A 16,140-nucleotide genomic window follows, 5' to 3' on the forward strand; every position below is an offset into this window, starting at 1 on the left:
GACCCTCCTCCGTCTCGTGCTCTCTCTCTCTCTCTCTCATTCTCGCTCTCAAATAAATTAATAAAAATCTTTAAAAATAAATAAATAGGGGCGCCTGGGTGGCTCAGTCATATAAGCACCTGCCTTTAGCTCAGGTCATGATCCCAGGGTCCTGAGATCGAGCCCCGCAGCATCGGGCTCCCTGCTCGGTGGGAAGCCTGCTTCTCCCTCTCCCACTCCCCCTGCTTGTGTTCCCTCTCTCACTGTGTCTCTCTCGTCAAATAAATAAATAAAATCTTTTAAAAAAAAATAAATAAAAGCCAGGTATATTTTAAAGAAATTAAGAGAGTTAAAAAGATAAGCTTTTATATTTACCCACATATGTACTATTTCTGGTTCATTCCTTCCTGAGGACCAGGGTTTCCCTCTGGTACCCTCTCCCTTCAGCTTGAAGAACTTCCTTTAGGAATTCTTATAGGACAGGTCTGTTCACAGTGAAGTCTCCTTGTTTTAGTTTATCTGAAAGTGTCTTTTGCCTTCATTCTTGAAAGATATGTCCACTGGATGTAGGATTCTGGGTTGACAGTTGTTTTTTTGTTTTGTTTTCTTTCAGGGGATTGTTCCACTGTCTTCTGATTTTCTTGGTTCAGGTCAGAAGTTAGTGGTCATTTGAATGGTTACTTCCCAGTATGTAATATTTTTTTTTCTGGCTGCTCTCAGATTTTCTCTTGACTTTTTGTTTGTAGCAGTCTATGATGTGGCTAGATTTTATATATACCTAACTTTTTTTTTTTAATTGTTGGATTTAACCAGAATTGATTTTTTCATTTCATTAAATAATCTCTATACCCAATGTGGGGCTCGAACTCATGATCCTGAGATCGGGAGTCAGCTGCTCTACTGACTGAGCGAGCCCCTGTATGTATTTATCTTGATAGGGGTTTGCTGGGCTTCTTCAGTCTGTAAATTTCTCTTTTTGCCAAATTTAACTTTGGTCATTATTTCTCAGAGATTTGTGCTGCCCCATTTTCTCTCTCCTGTCCTTCTGGGACACCAACTACACACACATTAAGTCCTTTTGATATTGTCACACAGCCTCTTTTTTTTTTTTTTTTTTTAAACCCCCAGTCTTTTTTTCTTTTGGTTCTTCAAATTGGTTAATTTCTATTGATCTGATTCAGGTTCACTGACTCCTCTCCAATCGGCTGATAAACGAATTCCAGTAGTGTCTTTAGAGATTGTATTTTCAGTTCTAGAATTTCCTTTAAAAAAAAAAAAGATTTGTTTGACAGAGGGGGAGAGAGCACAAGAAGGGGGAGGAACAGAGGAAGAGAGAGAAGCAGGGTCTCTGCTGAGCAGGGAGCCTGATGCGGGGCTCTATCTCAGGATAGAGCCATGACCTGAGTCAAAGGCAGGTGCTTAACCGACTGAGCCACCCAGGCACCCCCCCTTTTTTTTTAATTTCCTTTTTTTTTTTTAAAAAGATTTATTTATTAGAGCGCATGAACAGAGAGAGAGAATACCAGGCAGACTCTCCGCTGAGCGCAGAGCCCAACATGGGGCTTGATCTCTCAACCCTGAGATCATGACCTGAGTCGAGATCAAGATTTGGATGCTTAACAGACTGAGCTCCTCTCTTTATATCCTTCAGTAGCTACTTTAAAGTCCTTTTCTTTTCTGCTAATTCTAACATCTAGGTTATCTTAGGGCCATTTCCAGTGATTGCCTTTTCTCCTGAGTTTGGGCACATTTTTTGTGCTCTTCATGTGTCATGTTGCGTAATCTTGAATTCTGGACATTATGAATGATGTGTGGCAGAAACTATGGATTTTGGTTTTGATTTTTTTTTTTTTTTCCTGGTCTGTTAACTAGGACGAACTAACACTCCAAACTGTTTCCGCTTCATGGGCAGTAGCTGAAATCTGTTTGATTCTTTTAGCCTTAACCAGGTTGCTTCAAGTCTGCTGAGCATTTGCATGGTCTAGAGGTTAGCCAGAGATGTGGGAAGAGTTTAGATGAGAATTTGGCACTAGTGATGGACTTCTGTCATGGAGCTGTAGGCAAAACATTAACAGAGATGCAACATTCACCCACTGCTGTTTCTTTCCTCCAAGTGGTGGCTGCTGTTATTGCCTTCAGACCATTGTTGTTTGACCCAGAGTTTGTAGTTGTAATCTACAACTACATGAGAGCTTTGGTCTGATACAAGCCACCTTATCATTATCAAAAGTGGGATCTCAGAGCTCTTTGTATATTTTTCCATTAATCTTTTATCCTACGTGGAAAATATTTTTCATAGAATAATCTGGTCTTCTGCCTTTATCTTTGGTATCATGTTCCATACAAATAATTTTCATTTTTAGGTCATCCAATTTTTGTCTCCTTTTTTAGCTTCTGTGTTTCCAGACTGCACTAGGGAAATCTCCTTGATCCTTTGATTATGCATGTCTTCTCTTAATTTTTTTTGTAAGACTTTTTTTATTATTTATTTTATACTTATACTTTTAATCTGCCTGAAATTTGTTTACCTAGTACAAGACATGGGTCCAGTTTTATTTTCAGTACATAGATAGCCAATTGTACCAGTACTATTTATTAAATACTTTTTTTCCACTGAATTTAACCCATCTCTGTCATATGTTAATCTCTAACATATCCTGGGATCTCATTCTGGATTCTTTATTTTGGTCCAGTGTACAATTTGTGAATTACTATACCAATACCATAATGACTCGATTACCATGACTTTGTAGTATGTTTGCAAGCCACTGGCATACCATTGTTTTCACCCGTATTTCATTGATCAAAGCAAGTCATGTGGTCCAGGTCAAGAGGTGGGACAGTACATTCCACTCACACTGAGGCCATAACAAGGATGTGGATGTAGGGAGGGTGAAGAATTAGGCCCAATTATGCAGTCTACCACAAAGAAATAGTACATTGACTGGTTCTAAAATAATATCCAAAGAGTAGAGGTTTTTTATGCAAATTCAAGGAAATAAAAATAGAAATTCACCATATCCCACCCCCCACAAAGGGCATTCTATACACTCTATTGTACATCTTCTTTCACATAACAGTAGATCTTGGAGATCTTTCAGGACACAGAGCATTCTTTGTTTTTTTTTCCCCAAGTGCATAATATTCTATTGTATGGTTAGTGTTGTATAGTACATAATGATTTATTTGTCCGGTCCCCTGTAGATGGATATCTGCTACATTTGCATTCTTGTGCAGTGATAAACATTGCTGTAATGAATCCTAAACATTGCTTGCACAGATATTTATCTGTAGAATAAATTTCCACAAGTGAGATTGCTGGGTCAAGGGATATATGCATATGTGATTTTGATATTATTGCCCATTTGTTCTTTATACGGTTGTATCACTTTACATTCCCGGCAGCTATGTATGTAAATCCGTCTTTCCAAGTAGCTTCACTAACAGTGGTTTTCAGACCTCGGATTTCTGCCAGTTTAGTAAGTGACCAATGGGTACACTTCTCAGTTATGAGTGATGTTGATTCCTTTTCCTAATTTAAGAACTGTTTTATTTCTTTTTCTATGAACTCTCTATCTTTGCCTGTCTTTATTTTTTTTTTTTTTAAAGATTTTATTTATTTATTTGAGAGAGAGCATGAGAGGGGGTTGGGTCAGAGGGAGAAGCAGACTCCCTCCTGAGCAGGGAGCCTGATGCGGGACTTGATCCTGGGACTCCAGGATCATGACCCGAGCCGAAGGCAGTCGCTTAACCAACTGAGCCATCCAGGCACCCTTTGCCTGTCTTTAAATTGGGTTATTGTTTTTCATTTCTAGGAGATTGTTATAGATTTGTGACACAAAAATATTCGGCATTTAGATTTGTCTTCCAGCTTTGTCTGTTGTATATGTTACTGTCAAAAGTTATTTGATTTCCCTGTAGTCAGATGTATCAGTCACAGGTGGGAGGGCATTGTGCAGTCTAAGGTTTATTTTTATTTTCTTTTTTAAAGATTTTATTTATTTGAGAGAGAATGAGAGAGAGCACGAGAGGGAAGAGGGTCAGAGGGAGAAGCAGACCCCCCTGCTGACCAGGGACCCCAATGCGGGACTCGATCCCGGGACTCCAGGATCATGACCTGAGCCGAAGGCAGTCGCTTAACCAACTGAGCCATCCAGGTGCCCCAGTCTAAGGTTTATAAAGCAGTTAGTCTATGCTTGCTTTTTCTTCTTTTTCTTACATTGCTTTACATTTTTTAAAATTAAAAGCGCATTGGATTCACATTTTGGCCAAATACTGAATTGTTTGGTCTTAAAATCAGATGAGGTAGAGGGGCGCCTGGGTGGCTCAGTCGTTAAGCGACTGCCTTCGGCTCAGGTCATGATCTCGGGGTCCTGGAATCGAGCTCCGCATCGGGCTCCCTGCTCCGCGGGAGGCCTTCTTCTCCCTCTCCCACTCCCCCTGCTTGTGTTCCCTCTCTCGCTGTATCCTCTCTGTGTCAAATAAATAAATAAAATCTTTAAAAAAAAAAAATCAGATAAGGTAGAGGCGAGGCCCAGATCATCATTACAGAATGCATAAAGTTCTGGAATACTGAAGTTTTATTTTTTAAAAAAATTAAAAAACAATTTTATTGTAAAATTTTAATAGTTATATTTGGAAAATTTGACCCCCTACTTCAAGAAGAGTTAATTTCTCAGCCCTACCAGCTATTTGCTCGTTAAAGTCCTTCCACGGTATCTGTAAAATGAAATGACTTACTTTTAGGAAGGGGATAACCTTGAAAGACTCAGGGCCTCATTGGAAGTAACTAAAAATTAAATGCATTCCTTAAAGGTTATTTTTTGTGAATGCTAAGGTACAGAAAAGTTGTACAAAGATTAAAATTGATTTTATTTCATTTCACTCTTCTATGTAGTAGTGTTACATAGATGTTAAAAAAAACTTCTTGTGATAAAAACACACAACATCAAATTCACCATCTTAACCAATATTTTTTAAAGATTTTATTTATTTATGTAACAGAGAAGGGGAGAGAGAGTACGCACAAGCACAAGCCGAGGGAGAGGGAGAAGTAGGCTCCCCGCTGAGCAGGGAGCCTGATGCGGGGCTCAATCCCACTACCCTTTGCAGGGCTCAATCCCGCAACCCTGGGATCATGACCTGAGCCATAGGCAGACGCTGAACCGACTGAGCCACCCAGGTGCCCCCATCTTAACCATTTTTAAGTGTACATCTGAGTAGCATTAAGTGTGTTCACATTATTGTGCAACAGCTCTCTAGACCTTTCGCATCCTGCAACATTGAAACTTGCACCCACTAAACACTAAATCCTCCTCCATGCTCCCTCGGACCCTTGGTAATCCCCTTTTTGCTTTCTCTGATTTTCACTACTTTGGATACCCTATAGGAGTGGAATCATACAGTATTTGTCCTCTTGTGCCTGGCTTATTTTCTTAGCATAGTGTCTTTGAGATTCACCCATGTTGTAGCGTGCAACAAGATTTCCTCTTTTTTTTTTTTTTTTTTAAGGCTGCATAATATTCAAGTGTATGTACAGTTGACTCGACACGGGTTTGAACTGCGTGGGTCCACTCACATGGAATTTTTTTTTTTTTTTCAATAAATGCAGTGTAGTACTATGAACGTATTTTCTCTTACAAATTTCCTTAATAGCATTTTTTTTAGCTTACTTTATTGTACAGTGTGTAATATATATAGCATACAAAATATGTGCTAATTGTTCATGTTGTTGGTAAGGCTTTTGGTCAATAGTAGGCTATTCGTAGTTAAATTTTGGGAGTCAAAAGTTACATGCAGATTTTGGACTACGTGAGGGGTCGGCACCTCTAGCCCCCGCATTATTCAAGGGTCAACTGTATATACCACATTCTCTTTATCCATTTATCTGTTCGTGGACATTTGGGTTGCTTCTGCTTTTGATTTTTTTTTAAATTTTTTTTAAAGATTTTATTTATTCATTTGAGACAGAGAGAGAGAGAGCATGAGCAGGGAGAGAGGCAGAGGGAGAGGGAAAAGCAGGCTCCTCACTGAACCAGGAGCCCGATGTGGGGCTCGATCCCAGGACCCTGGGATCATGACCTGGGCCCAAGGCAGACACTTAACCATCTGAGCCACCCAGGCACCCCTGCTTCTTGATTGTTGTGAGTGCTGCTGCTATAAACATAAATGTACAAATACCTCTTTGAGCTCCTGCCTTCACTTTTAAATATATGCCCAGCAGTGTGATTGCTGGGTCATATGGTAATTCCATGGTTTGTTTCTTTTTTTTTAAGATTGATTGATTTATTTGCGAGAGAGAGCAGGCAGGAGGGGCAGATGGAGATGGAGGAGAGAGTCTCAAGCGGACTCCACACTAAGCACAGAGCCCCATGCGGGGCCTGATCATGACTTGAGCCGAAGGCAGTCACTTAACCAGCTGAGCCACCCGGGTGCCCTGAATCAACCATCTTTTCATCAGTGATTTGCGATGTCACTTTTATCATAAATTAAGTTCTCCTTTGTATTTGGATCTAGTTCTGAATCTCTGGTCTCCCTAGTCGGTCCTTATAACTGTTGAAGGCTGCACCACACTGTTGTTCACCATTGAGGCTTTATAATAGTGTGTTCTTTATATCTGGGGGAGCTACTTCTCTCTTTTTCAGAGTTATTCTGGACATTCTTATTTTATTATCACATGATCTTTTATTAAAAAAATTTTTTTTAAAGATTTTATTTATTTGACAGAGACACAGCGAGAGAGGGAACACAAGCGGGGGAGTGGGAGAAGGAGAAGCAGGCTTCCCGCAGAGCAGGGAGCCCGATGCGGGACTCAATCCCAGGACCCTGGGATCATGACCTGAGCCGAAGGCAGATGCTTAACTGACTGAACCACCTAGGCGCCGCCCTTCACATGATCTTTTAAATCAGACCCCTGTGCCACTGTCCCCAACGAGAAGCTATTAATATTTTTACTAGGATGTTGTTAAACTCTGAGGTAACTTATGGAGAATGGATTTCTTTGTGATGTTGGGTCTTCCTCTTCACAAACACCATATGTCTGCATTTCAACAAGCCTTCCGTGCCCTGTGGTAAAATCCTACATTATTTGTTGTTAGATGAATTCCTACGCATTTTATCTTTTTTGTATGTTTGACATGTCAAGCCTTTAGGGTGATCTTAACTGTTTCCAGTATTGTACTCCTGAATGTTATTCCTTTGTTTTTATTTAAGCACTTTTGGTAACTTTATTTTTCTCTGAAGACCCTTTGAGGGAGGGTACGAATATAATTCAGTCTAGACATAGCAGGATATATTGAATTGATGAATTCATGAATTGATCCTCACTTTGCAGGACCAGTGGTTAAGAGAGGTTAAGCAGCCTAGGAACGCTTAGGTAGTCTTATGTTGGAGAGCTAGGTTCTCCTGGGTTCTGCTCCAAACATAAACTTCTAACCACCATGAGATAACAATTAGTAGGACAAACACAGGGTCAGTAATAAAAATTGCTGGCATTTATTGAGCACTCACATGCAAAACATCTGTTGGAGGCTTAGTGTATTATTTGCCCCTTGACACCCCCACCACCATGCGGAGGTACTGTTATTACCCCTGCATTGCTTGTGAGGAAACTGTCTGGGCAAGCTTCCTGTTTTGTGCCTCAGAGTTAGACACATTTCTTTATTACCACACTTCTCAGTGCCTTAATAGCATTCCAGTGAAATGTCTATACTGGTCACAAGAGGAAGTGGTTTTTAGGAGGGCAGCTGGGCATTTTGAATTGTTTAAGGTAACTGAAAAGATGGTCTCTTCTCCCTGATTAAATGTACAATAATAAGTTCTGTATGGATTTTAGTAGGATATTCTGAATACTGATTTGCATTTTGAGTCTCCAAGAGAAGATTTGCTGCTTTTGGCATTTGGCTGGGTCCTCTGGGTCATCCTAATAAGGCGCTGGCTCATTGCTAAGTGCTATATGGACATTTCTCACTTAATCCCCAGGACAGTTTTGTGTACCCCAAGAGCTAAGACAATTCTCATTCTGCAGGCGAAGAGCCTGGGCCCTGGAAGGTTAAGATGCTTGTTCAGGTCCGTGGTGTCTAGGAAGTGCCCATGCTGGGACTCATACCCCCCTTGTGTCTGGCCTTTCTTGTCTCCCGGGTTTGTAGACACCAAATGGATGCTGCTGTTTGCTCTCTTGGACAGCTTTATTTTTCTCTTACCAGGGCCACAATCATGTCTCTGGAAGACTTTGAGCAGCGTTTGAATCAAGCCATTGAAAGAAATGCCTTCCTGGAGAGCGAACTTGATGAGAAGGAGAATCTCCTAGAATCTGTTCAGCGACTGAAGGATGAAGCCAGAGGTCAGGAGGCCTTGGCTTTGTTCTTTGTACCCTCACCAGCGTTTTCTCCTCTGCCTGCCTGAGAACAGCTTGTCCTGCAGTGTCGCCCAGTGTTACCTTTGCTGGAAATCTGTGCCCTGCTCGGCACACAGACAGTCTGGTCAGAGGGTATAGAACCACACTGGGCAGGCTTCAGCCTTGGTTCCTACCCCGTGCTAAGAATTGTCAGATGTCCGACCCTGTGAAGACCCCTTGTGGATATTTAAGCCCACTGCGGGCTTTTTTTTTTTTTTTTTTAAAGATTTTATTCATTTATTCATGAGAGACAGAGAGAGAGAGAGAGAGAGAGAGAGAGAGAAGCAGAGGGAGAAGCAGGCTCCCAAGGAGCAGGGAGCCCGATGTGGGACTCGATCCCAGGACCCTGGGATCATGACCTGAGCTGAAGGCAGACGCTTAACCATCTGAGCCACCCAGGCGCCCCACTGCGGGCTTTTTGATCGGTAGGAGTATAAGAGTTTTGTGGAGAGAAAATTCGTGTTGATGTAGTTGCTAGCTAGCCCATTGGTTTTGTGGCTTGCTGGCTGCTAATGCATGTGGCTTAGAGCTCTGAATTCCCATTAGCATTTGCTCCGTGGAAGTTCAGTTCCAGAGGTAGATCTGGGTGCAGAAGAGATTTTTTTAAACATCCCAATTAATTGTTCATAACATTAATTTAGTTCCTAACATATAGATAATAGAAGGGAGATTAAAAAGAAAAACTTTTTAAAATATACATTGGGGAGCATGTATCCCTTTATTTTTATCATTTTTTTAAGATTTTATTTTTTTATTAGACCATGAACAGGGGGAGGAGCGGAGGGAGAGGGAGAAGCAGACTCCCTGCTGAGCAGGGAGCTCAATGCGGGACTCGATCCCAGGACCCCAGGATCATGACCTGAACCAAATGCAGACGCTTAGCCAACTGAGCCACCCAGGCACCCCTAAGAAAAAACTCTTTTTTAAGTTTGAAAGGTAGTTCTATAAATGCCCAGGAGTAGTGAAGTGGTTAAATAAATTACATAAACTTATTTTCTGGAATGTTATAGACATAGTTAGAAAGATTAAGACATGCTGTCATAGACAGTAGATATATTTCTATTTATACTTAATAAGAATTATTCCTATCATATGCTTAAGAGAGATACGTAATTCTTTGAAAATACAGAAAAAAAGGATTGACAATATCTCCCCCATATTATAGTGATTATGAGTGAGGAGGGGCATTTGGGGATGGGTTGAGAAAGCATATTTTCACTTAGAATTCTATATACCCTATTGCACTGAAATTGTTTTGGAGCAAGAAAAGCATTAGTGTATCTGTCACTGCCATAGTTTTTAAAAATTTTTAAACCTTTTTGTTTTTACTAAAAAATTATGTAGTTTTACAAGCCTGCTAGGCCAGGTCCTGTGGGTTTCACTTCGTTGAGGGTTTCCACCTATGGTTTTTCGTTCTGGCACTTCTTTTCCCTGACCAGTGTCTACTGCTCACCGTCCCCGCCCCCCCTTCACCCAAAGCAGGGACCTAATCTGAGTCCTTGTCCTGTCTCAGATTTGCGGCAGGAATTGGCTGTGCAGCAGAAGCAGGAGAAGCCCAGGACCCCCATGCCCAGCTCGGTGGAGGCCGAAAGGACAGACACAGCAGTGCAGGCCACCGGCTCTGTGCCGTCCACACCCATAGCTCATCGGGGACCCAGCGCTAGCTTAAACACACCAGGGACGTTCAGACGTGGTAAGGGCATAGCCATTGTGAGGATTTTCTTCGCTTCACAAAACTTTCCCGGGGGTAGGATCCTGGGTGAGAGAGCCACTGGGCCAGGCTGTACTGCAGGGAGCAAACTGGGGTGTTCACGGTGGGGGTAGGGTGGGGAGGGGGAGGGGGAGGCAGCTTTGAGATAAGAAGAGCTTGGTTGTAAGGTAGTAGGGAGCGGTGGAATCTGTGGTGAGCGGGGAGTGGGGCAAGGAAGCTGCCACTCTGCTTCTACCCCAAGAAATGTGGGCCCAGCCTTAGCAGACATTTCCATTCTTCATCAGAAGCTGGAAATCCTTTTTTTTTTTTAATTTTATTGATTTATTTGACAGAGAGAGACGCAGCGAGAGAGGGAGCACAAGCAGGGGGAGTGGGAGAGGGAGGAGCAGGCTTCCTGCGAGCAGGGAGCCCGATGTGGGGCTCAATCCCAGGACCCCGGGACCATGACCTGAGCCAAAGGCGGACACTTAATGACTGAGCCACCCAGGCGCCCCCAGAAATCCTCTTCTTGAACATGAAATCTCCCAAATTGCAAATTTCAATAACCAGATAAAAAAATTTTTTGAAAAGCATTTTGTGGGCCTAGCAATAAATACGTTCATCCAGAAGTGGAGCCAGTGTAACCTGGGCTGCTGGTAAAAAAAAAAAAAAAAAAAAGAACAATTTGAGTTTTCTCCCCAGCTCCTCTGCTGATTAACTAACTGAGACTGTTACTGGGCCGCTTAATAGCAAGTAACAATGATAGACAATTACCGAGTGCTCGGTGTGTGCTAGTTAGCCACTGTGCTTTGCATGCTTTGCATATATATGACCTCACTGAATTCTCACCACAGACCCAAGATGCAAGTGCTATCCCCATTTGATGGATGAGGAGACTGAGGCCCTGATAAAGGAGATTGCCTAAAATCATGTGGCTGGTAAATAGCAGAGTTGGGATTCAGACCCAGGCTGGCTGGCTCCAGGGCTCACACTGTTTTATCCCTTAGCCTGTCCCCTGGGATCAAGAAGCTGGTGAGACTTCCAGAATCCCAGTCTAGAGCAGGGTTTTTCCACACTTGAGTATGCCACTGAGATTCAGCAGGTGTGGGCAGGGCCTGAGATCCTGCATCCTAACCAGCATCCCAGTGATGCTGGTGCCGCTGGTCCCCGGGTCTTGCTTGGAGGAGAGAGAGGGGCTCTGGAGAGTTAAGCTTCTTACAGATGTGGTTTGCTCCAATGCTGTTCCTAACTATATGGAATTCCTAGAATTTCAAGAGGACTTATTTCACTTTTGTTTTAAAAGAATAACACATAAAGATAAACGTTTAATATAGTGGTTGTAAGGCTGCAAGAGTTTGGTCATCAAGTAGACTTTTCCTGTGTTAGTTAACTAGTGAGTGCAACAGGGTAGCATCCGGGATCAGAGGGCAGAGTTAGCTTCCCAAGTCCACCCCTGTGGTTCTGCATTTAGGGATGTTAGTGCACGGACTTAGGACTGCAGGTTGGTATTACGTGCGCTTCCTTTTGCACACCCAGGTCTGGATGACTCCACGGGTGGGACCCCCCTCACTCCTGCAGCGCGGATATCGGCTCTCAACATTGTGGGAGACTTGCTTCGGAAAGTAGGGGTAAGACCACCACCTCCCTGGGGTTTGGTGTGGCTCCTTGCCTGTGTTTCAGGTTATTGGAGAGGGGTGACCTTACCAGTTCCTTTCCCGTTAGCAGAGACTCCCTGTGTTTTAGGCAAAACTCTGGTTCTGTTAGTGTCCCTGAGCATCGTTTGAGCTTCTGTGAGCATTGTTATTGACGAACATCCAGAGCCCTGACTCTGTCATCTCTTTGCCTGGGCATATCTTTCCCTGGTCATTTTTCGTTGGAATTTGGGTAATTGGGTTGGTGTCTATGATTTTTTTCCTTAATTTGAAAAAAACTGAGAAACATTTAAAAATTGCCTCCTCTTTTTAAAATTTCTTAGGGAGTTAAAGACAGAAATCTCGAAAGTCTAGGGCAAAAAACTTGACTTTATAGGTTTTATGTTCATTACAGGGAAAGATTCTTTTGTGCTTAAGAAATAACATAGGTGGGGCACCTGGGTGGCTCAGTCGTTAAGCGTCAGCCTTCGGCTCAGGTCATGATCTCAGGGTCCTGGGATCGAGTCCTGCATCGGGCTCCCCGCTCGGCGGGGAGTCTGCTTCTCCCTCTTGCCCCCCCTGCTTGTGTTCCCTCTCTAGCTCTCTCTCTCTCTCTCTCTGTCAAATAAATAAATAAAATCTTTTAAAAAAAATAACATAGGTATTCTTTGTGGTGGTTTCTTTTAGTTTTAAAAATGATGGCCTGGAAGATCACATAATTTAAATCCTGCCAGAATGTATGCAGAACTGCAACCTCATCATGTTTTTCCTTTTACCTTCTGGTTGTCTGGTTTTCTGTTCTGTAAACACATTTCTCTCTGTCTCTCCCTTTTTTCAAAGATTTATTCATTTTAGAGAGAGCACAAGTGGGAGGGGCAGAGGGAGAGGGAGAGAATCTGAATCAGACTCTGCACTGAGTGGAGCCTGACGCGGGGCTTGATCCCATGACCCTGAGATCATAGCCTGAGCTGAAACCAAGAGTTGGATGCTTAACCGACTGCACCACCCAGGCACCCCAACACATTTCTCTGGTAATGTTTTGGACAGTTAGAGTATAAGGAAGTGTATGGTGGTCTCAGTGCCCTCTTGGTTTTCATGGGGTCCCTTTCCAGCAAGGCACAGTGCTTCCACACAAGCCACTCTGAGCATGTTTATTGAGGTAAACAAAAGAGCAAATCATTCCAAAAGTGGATTTCCTATTTCCCATAGGCAGAACTGGATAATAGGTGGGGTTAGTGATTTTCCCGAGAAGCCCCGAAATGTCTTAGGTCAGTGGCTCTAAAAGTTGGACGTACATTGGATTCCTTCAGGGCCCCACTTTGGAATTCCAGCGTCCAACACAATTTGAGAACCCCTGTTTTCGGTTATTGTCTATGCGCAGGCTCTGGGTGAGAGGTGAGTTCTTGTCTTTAACTTGGAGGATGAAAACGTGTTTCTCTGCAGGCACTGGAGTCCAAGCTGGCGTCCTGCCGGAACTTCGTGTATGATCAGTCCCCAAACCGAACGAGTGGCCCAGCCTCGGGGCGGGGGAGCAAGCACAGAGATGGTGGTGAGAGACAGCCGAGCAGCGCCGGCGTGCCTCTGGGTGACAAAGGGTCAGTACCTTTAGCTGTCCGCTCCAGGGGGGAGCCCATAGCCGTTTGGAAAAGTTGCGGGCTTATGTCCGTGAACCTTACCCTCTACCCCCTTGAGACAGAGTTAGGTGGTGTCTTCTGGTTAAGGGCAAATGGCCCAGAAGAGGCTCATTTTCATTATTTGATTCTGGCAGCCCAGCTCCTGGTCATGCTGTGAGCATGTCCTGTATGAAACCCTTGTTTGGGACTTGGGCTTCAAACACTGCTCTGCTTCCCCCAGAGGATTTTTTTCCTGAAGGGAAAAAAAAAAATCTTTAGAAACTCAGGAAACAGGCACTACCTTCCAGCCAGACTAGATTCCCAAAGCCAGTCGCCTGATGAGAAAACACAGATCTGACCTCTGACAGCTTTGGGTGTTTTCTTACTTGAGGAGAATCGGGGCAGCTTCTAGATTCATTGATTTTTCTAAGCCGTGCCACCATCTTCCTGGCCCCCAAGCCACGTCACCCTGGTAGACCCATGGCAGACTGATGGCAGGAAATGAAGACTCGTCTTCCATGGCTTGCCCACAACTTCCAACCCTGTTGAAGAGGATGTTTTTAGCTGGTCTTCTGTGACCGGGCTTTTCATGTGGCCTTGGGAACATGCAAGCTAGCCGGCCAGTGTCTTTTTCTTCATTTCACTTCATGATACCCAGGGAGACACTGCTCCTGACTCCTGATAGTCACTCTTAGAACTTTGTGGGCCCCGATGCTAGCCAGTCTGTCACAGATGTCATGTCCGCCTAATTTGGTTTGCTCTATCTGAAGGTTGGGAAAACGCCTGGAATTTGGGAAGCCGCCTTCAAATATTTCCACACCGTCGCTGCCGTCAGCCCAGGGTGTAGTCAAGATGTTGCTTTAGGAAATCCACGGAAGCTGAAGCCCCGGTGTGTCTGTGCAAGGGTCCTACCTTTCTTTCCCTCTTTAAACTAGGTTTTTGTGTTTTTAAGTTAGTTTGAGAAATAGGAGCAGTCACATTAGCCAATGAGGCCATCGCCCGTGGCCCCTGGTAGTTGTTCTGGGGAAATGTCATGGTCCCCATCCTGCTTGCTGGTGTGGACGGGGCAACCGGGACCCTCTGGAAAGGGCTCGAAGGTGTGGACGCCGAGGCTACCCCATCATTGTGAGCTGGCCTGAGTCCTCAGTGGCTTTAAGACTGTGTTTTTTAATGTTGGGAGATGCCTCAAAAGTGGGATGTGAGCCCACCTCAGACTCAGGCCGTCTTCCAGAACAAAATCTCCCAGGGCTCTGTGGCACAGGGAGGGTCTGTGTAATGAAATCATGTCTAGGAGAGAGGAGTAGAATAGGCACATGTCTTTTTAAAAAGAAACTCTGGTGTTGTGTACCGCTGGGACTTTGTAATCTGGCTCTCACTGAGGCACTGAGAGGTGTGCTTGTGTTTCAGAGGAGATCTTGTGTGGACCAGGTCAGTGGAAAGTCTGTGTCCTCTTTAGACCAATCCTGATGGTTAGTCTTCCTCAAACTTCTACCCTGGCCTGAGGGTGACCTCCCCTTCGGGACCCTGACAGTCTTTAGGGTGTCATGGCCTTGGGAATGCAGCCCCTGAGAGCAGGACATCATTCAAAGCCTTGATAAATAATCGGGGTGACCTCCAAATAAGATTAAACCACAGGATTGTTGTTGGAAGCTTCCTTGTCAAAGAAGAAACAAACACGCGATTTCCACACAGATACTATATGTACTCAACCCTGCTTGGTGTGAGCTGCCCTCTCACACTTTTGGAGTTGAGTAAAAAGAACACACGAATTCAGGAGCATGCATGCAGCTTAACAACCTTTTGTTACTAAGTTATTTTTCCAAAAGAATAGCAAAAACGTCCTTGAGTTGAAGATAGAACTTTAGAAGTGCTACTGAAATTCAACAGAGAATTGATCTCTGGTGCCCGGCTCCTTACCCTGGGAACATTCTAACCTGTGTCAGTGAAAGACGTACTTTTATTTTTTTAAAAGAACAATAAAATCAAGAGAAACTAATTTTCACCTAGCTTGTGGTGGTGGTCAGTAAATGCCGCTTCGTTTGTGCTTTTATGTTTGCTCGTATGGTGGTGAAAAACTTGTTTTTTTAACCAAGTAACTAAATACGCAAAAAAAAAAAACCAAAAACTCTACTTTAAAAAAATTCCCTTCAAGTCAGCTTCTTAGAAGTAAGTGTAATTGGGGTATGTTTGTATATTGCTCAGGGTATATTCGCATTTGGTCACTGGCTTGAGTTTTTCAGTTTGCCTTATTTCTTCTCTTCTCAAATCTCTTGGACCCCACGGAGTTGGTGTGTAGAATTGTGTCGAACAGAACTTTTGCAAGGGATCTCTGTCTGGAACACTCAAGCTGAGGAAGGAAAGGACCTATGACCTGGTATTGTGTGGCCCCCGCAGTAGGAATGGTTTTATATTTTTAAAGGGTTATTTAAAAAAAAATTTAGGGGCACCTGGGTGGCTCAGTTGTTAAACGTCTGCCTTCAGCTAAGGTCATGATCCCAGGGTCCTGGGATCGAGCCTCGCATTGAGCTCCCTGCTCAGTGGGAAGCCTGCTTCTCCTCCCACTCCCCCTGCTTGTGTTCCCTCTCTCGCTGTCTCTCTCTCTGTCAAATAAACTTAAAAAAAAAAAAAAAAAAAAAAAACTTAAAAAAATTTAAAAAGGAAAGATAACCATGTGACAGAGACCATATGTAGCCTGGAATACTGACTCTCTGGCCTTCACAGAAAGTTGGTTGGCCCCTGCTGGATGAAGGTCTTGTGTTTTAACTTTAAAATGCAAGGATGTCTTGTATTCTTCCCAGTAATGTATGTATGGGTTTGAATTGATAAGGACAT

The 16,140-nt window shown here is 43.4% G+C and overlaps 1 protein-coding gene across 3 annotated transcripts in view; it reads left to right on the forward strand.

Annotated features, from left to right (window-relative positions):
* Positions 1 to 15,735, forward strand: part of NDE1 (nudE neurodevelopment protein 1) — a 30,831-nt gene extending 15,096 nt beyond the window's left edge. For 2 of the 3 annotated variants that reach the window (XM_027614103.2, XM_027614104.2), the window contains 5 exons: positions 8,184 to 8,320; positions 9,888 to 10,067; positions 11,601 to 11,692; positions 13,139 to 13,290; positions 14,079 to 15,728. In XM_027614103.2, coding sequence (XP_027469904.1) covers positions 8,184 to 8,320; positions 9,888 to 10,067; positions 11,601 to 11,692; positions 13,139 to 13,290; positions 14,079 to 14,172 — 655 coding nt within the window. In that variant the 3' untranslated portion in view covers positions 14,173 to 15,728. Of the gene's footprint in view, positions 1 to 8,183; positions 8,321 to 9,887; positions 10,068 to 11,600; positions 11,693 to 13,138; positions 13,291 to 14,078 lie in introns of all 3 variants that reach the window. The other variant, XM_027614105.2, reaches the window with a different exon arrangement.
* The last annotated feature ends 405 nt before the right edge of the window (positions 15,736 to 16,140 follow it).

This window comes from Zalophus californianus, chromosome 10, assembly GCF_009762305.2.
Source record: "Zalophus californianus isolate mZalCal1 chromosome 10, mZalCal1.pri.v2, whole genome shotgun sequence".
NCBI lineage: Eukaryota > Metazoa > Chordata > Mammalia > Carnivora > Otariidae > Zalophus > Zalophus californianus.